Genomic DNA, 3,044 nt, shown 5'->3' on the forward strand with positions numbered 1-3,044 from the left:
AGCCCGTCGAGCTGCTGCCTTCAACTGTCACACCATCACAAAATCAAGACAAACAATGAAACTGAAGGGTTTACAGAGATGAAGCGTTTGAATCTCCATCCATCAGGGAGCACAAAGCGTCTCCTTTCAGATGATATTTTCTTGATTCCTGCTTCATAACGCCACGCGGCGAGGAGGAAGCAGACGGCGTAGATTCCAGTCACAGCTAAACGCTCTGTGACTCCCGGCGCTGATCCGCCGTGACGCTCCAGAAACGTTGAGCAGAGTGAAAGTGGAGCGCTGCCAGTCCCGACCCTCCTGGGAGCCCAGGCGCTCCCCGTGAGGCGCTCCAAACACGCCGACTCAACCTCAGCACAGTCATTTGCATGAAGAATGAGCGCCGGGCGAATCTCTGCGCTCGCTGTCAGCCTCCAATCAACACACAGCAGATGGCATCGATTCAGTTTGTCCTGTTATGATTATTTGTGTTCTGGCGTATGGGAGCTGTGAGGGATTTAAATCTGAGGATGTCAGGAGGAAGAGGCGCTAACGGGAGGCAGCGTGTTGTCATGGATTCACCGAGTTACGCAACAGTTTGTTTACATTCTGGTAAACTGGTGTTAGCAGCAGATATCAGATAATGTCGACACAAGTGGATTAGTGAGCAGGCCCACTGTCTGCAGGAGACACAAAACCACCACGAAGAGACACAACATGACCACAAAGAGACACAACACGACCACAAAGAGACTCAACATGACCACAAAGAGACACAACATGACCACAAAGAGACACAACACGACCACAAAGACACACAACACAACCACAAAGACACAACACGACCACAAAGACACACAACATGACCACAAAGACACAACATGACCACAGAGAGACACAACACGACCACAAAGACACACAACACCACCACAAAGAGACACAACACGACCACAAAGACACACAACACGACCACAAAGACACACAACAAGACCACGAAGAGACACAACATGACCACGAAGACACACAACACGACCACAAAGACACAACATGACCACAGAGAGACACAACACGACCACAAAGAGACACAACACGACCACGAAGAGACACAACATGACCACAAAGACACACAACACGACCACAAAGACGTACAAACTAATCACAGTGCACGGTGCATAATTACTTAAAAGAGGTACAAAACAAACACAGAGGGACAGAAAACCAGCACAGACACACAAAAAATACCATAAATAGACTTAAATGTTCACAAAAAAATCAGAATGAAGACAAATGACCACAAAGACATACACAATTACTACAAAGAGACGCAGAAAAATCACAAAAAAGACATAAAATGACCACAAACAGACACAGAAAGACCACAGAGACATGCAAAGTGATCAAAAAGACACAAAATGACCACAAACACATGCAAAATGGCCATTAAAAGAAAAATTACTTTCACAAAATCCCCACAAATAGAAAAATGGCCAGAAAAAGACAACAAAATGACTTTAAAGAATCACAAAATGACCACAAAGAGACACAAAATCACTAAAAAGATGCAAAAATAATACACAAACAGAAACAAAATGACCATTAAAAGAAAAACTGCTTGCACGGAGACAGCAAAGGACTTTAAAGACTCACAAAACCACCACAAAAAGGCACAGAAGACCCAAAAGGGACACAAAACGACCACAAACAGATACAAAATGACCATAAATACACAAAAATTACCACAAACAGACACAAAATGACCACAAAGACACACAAAAGGACACAACACGACTGTAAACTACACTTTGGTTTGTTGTGTTTTTGTGTTTCTGTCGGTGTCGGTGTTCTGAGGATCTTCCTGTTTCATCACTCAGCCACCAGCATTAATTCACGTCATGTTTGTTTAGTGTAAGTCTCCCTGATTCAGAGTGTATCTGCTGAATATGCACCTGTGCTGTTCACCTGTGTGCAGGTGTATAAGGAGGACCTGCCTCAGCTACGACAGCAGAGCAGAGAGAAGAAGCAGCAGGTGGGATCTCTGAAGAGGCAGAAAGGACCAGACCAGGGCCTCCGACTGCAGTTTGTTCACGGGTAACTCCTCACAGAACACAGTCTGGATGCTGTCAGGTTAATGTCAGGACAACAGCAGGTTGAACACAACAAGAAGATTAAAGCTGCGTTCAAGACAGCTTGTTCTGGTCTGCTTGTGAGACGGAGCAGGAGGGCAGCAGGTGTAAACTGGACATACTGTTAGATACTCTGATTATTACCAACAGGAGTCACAAAATGAGCAGAAACACACAGAAGAGCCTCAAAAACACGTTAAATGACTCAAAAAGCTGCAAAATTAACACAAGAAGAACACAAATCATCAGACCACACTGCTGTAAGCTTTCTACATTAAACTCTTCTGATGTTTTAATATTTTATGTGCAACCTGCCGTAAGAAGACGACTTTCTTGGGCTCAAAGGTTCGACTTAATATTAAAATATCCTGCGTCTCCATGACAACGGTAACCATCCGTCCAAATCACTTTGAATCGCACAAATTTGCCAACAACAAGCCGTTTGTAGAAACACAAAGAAGCACAAAGGAGGTTCCATTAGTGCAGAAGCTGCTCTGAAGTCAGACGGCCTGTTTGTGAGGGTTGACCTGCACCGAACACAATAAACCAATAAATACAGAAACACGAGCAGCTTGTGACGGAGACGATGCTGTCTGTGCAGGTACCGCGGCTACGACTGCAGGAACAACCTGTTCTACACTCAGGGCGGCGAGGTGCTGTACCACGTGGCGGCGGTGGGCGTGGTCTACAACCGGCAGCTGCACAGCCAGCGCTTCTACCTCGGCCACGACGACGACATCCTGAGCCTCAGCATCCACCCGCTGAAGGACTACGCTGCTACGGGGCAGGTGACGAGAACACTTCTGATTGGAATGAGCTTTTCAATAGTCAATACTGTCTCTGAATGGTTCCCTACAAGCGACCCAGCTACATGGTGCAGCATTCACAGTGTTCACCCGTCTTTAGAGGTTTGAGGTTTTTATTGCTGTTTGACATTGAATCATG

At 45.6% G+C, this 3,044-nt stretch overlaps 1 protein-coding gene across 1 annotated transcript in view; it reads left to right on the forward strand.

Annotated features, from left to right (window-relative positions):
* Nucleotides 1-3,044, forward strand: part of LOC103368688 (echinoderm microtubule-associated protein-like 6) — a 79,945-nt gene that overhangs the window by 46,474 nt on the left and 30,427 nt on the right. The window contains exons 14-15 of the mRNA XM_008297129.1: nucleotides 1,946-2,064; nucleotides 2,701-2,887. Coding sequence (XP_008295351.1) covers nucleotides 1,946-2,064; nucleotides 2,701-2,887 — 306 coding nt within the window. The remainder of the gene's footprint in view (nucleotides 1-1,945; nucleotides 2,065-2,700; nucleotides 2,888-3,044) is intronic.

Source organism: Stegastes partitus, unplaced genomic scaffold, assembly GCF_000690725.1.
Source record: "Stegastes partitus isolate 25-593 unplaced genomic scaffold, Stegastes_partitus-1.0.2 Scaffold1192, whole genome shotgun sequence".
In the NCBI taxonomy this organism is placed as follows: domain Eukaryota; kingdom Metazoa; phylum Chordata; class Actinopteri; family Pomacentridae; genus Stegastes; species Stegastes partitus.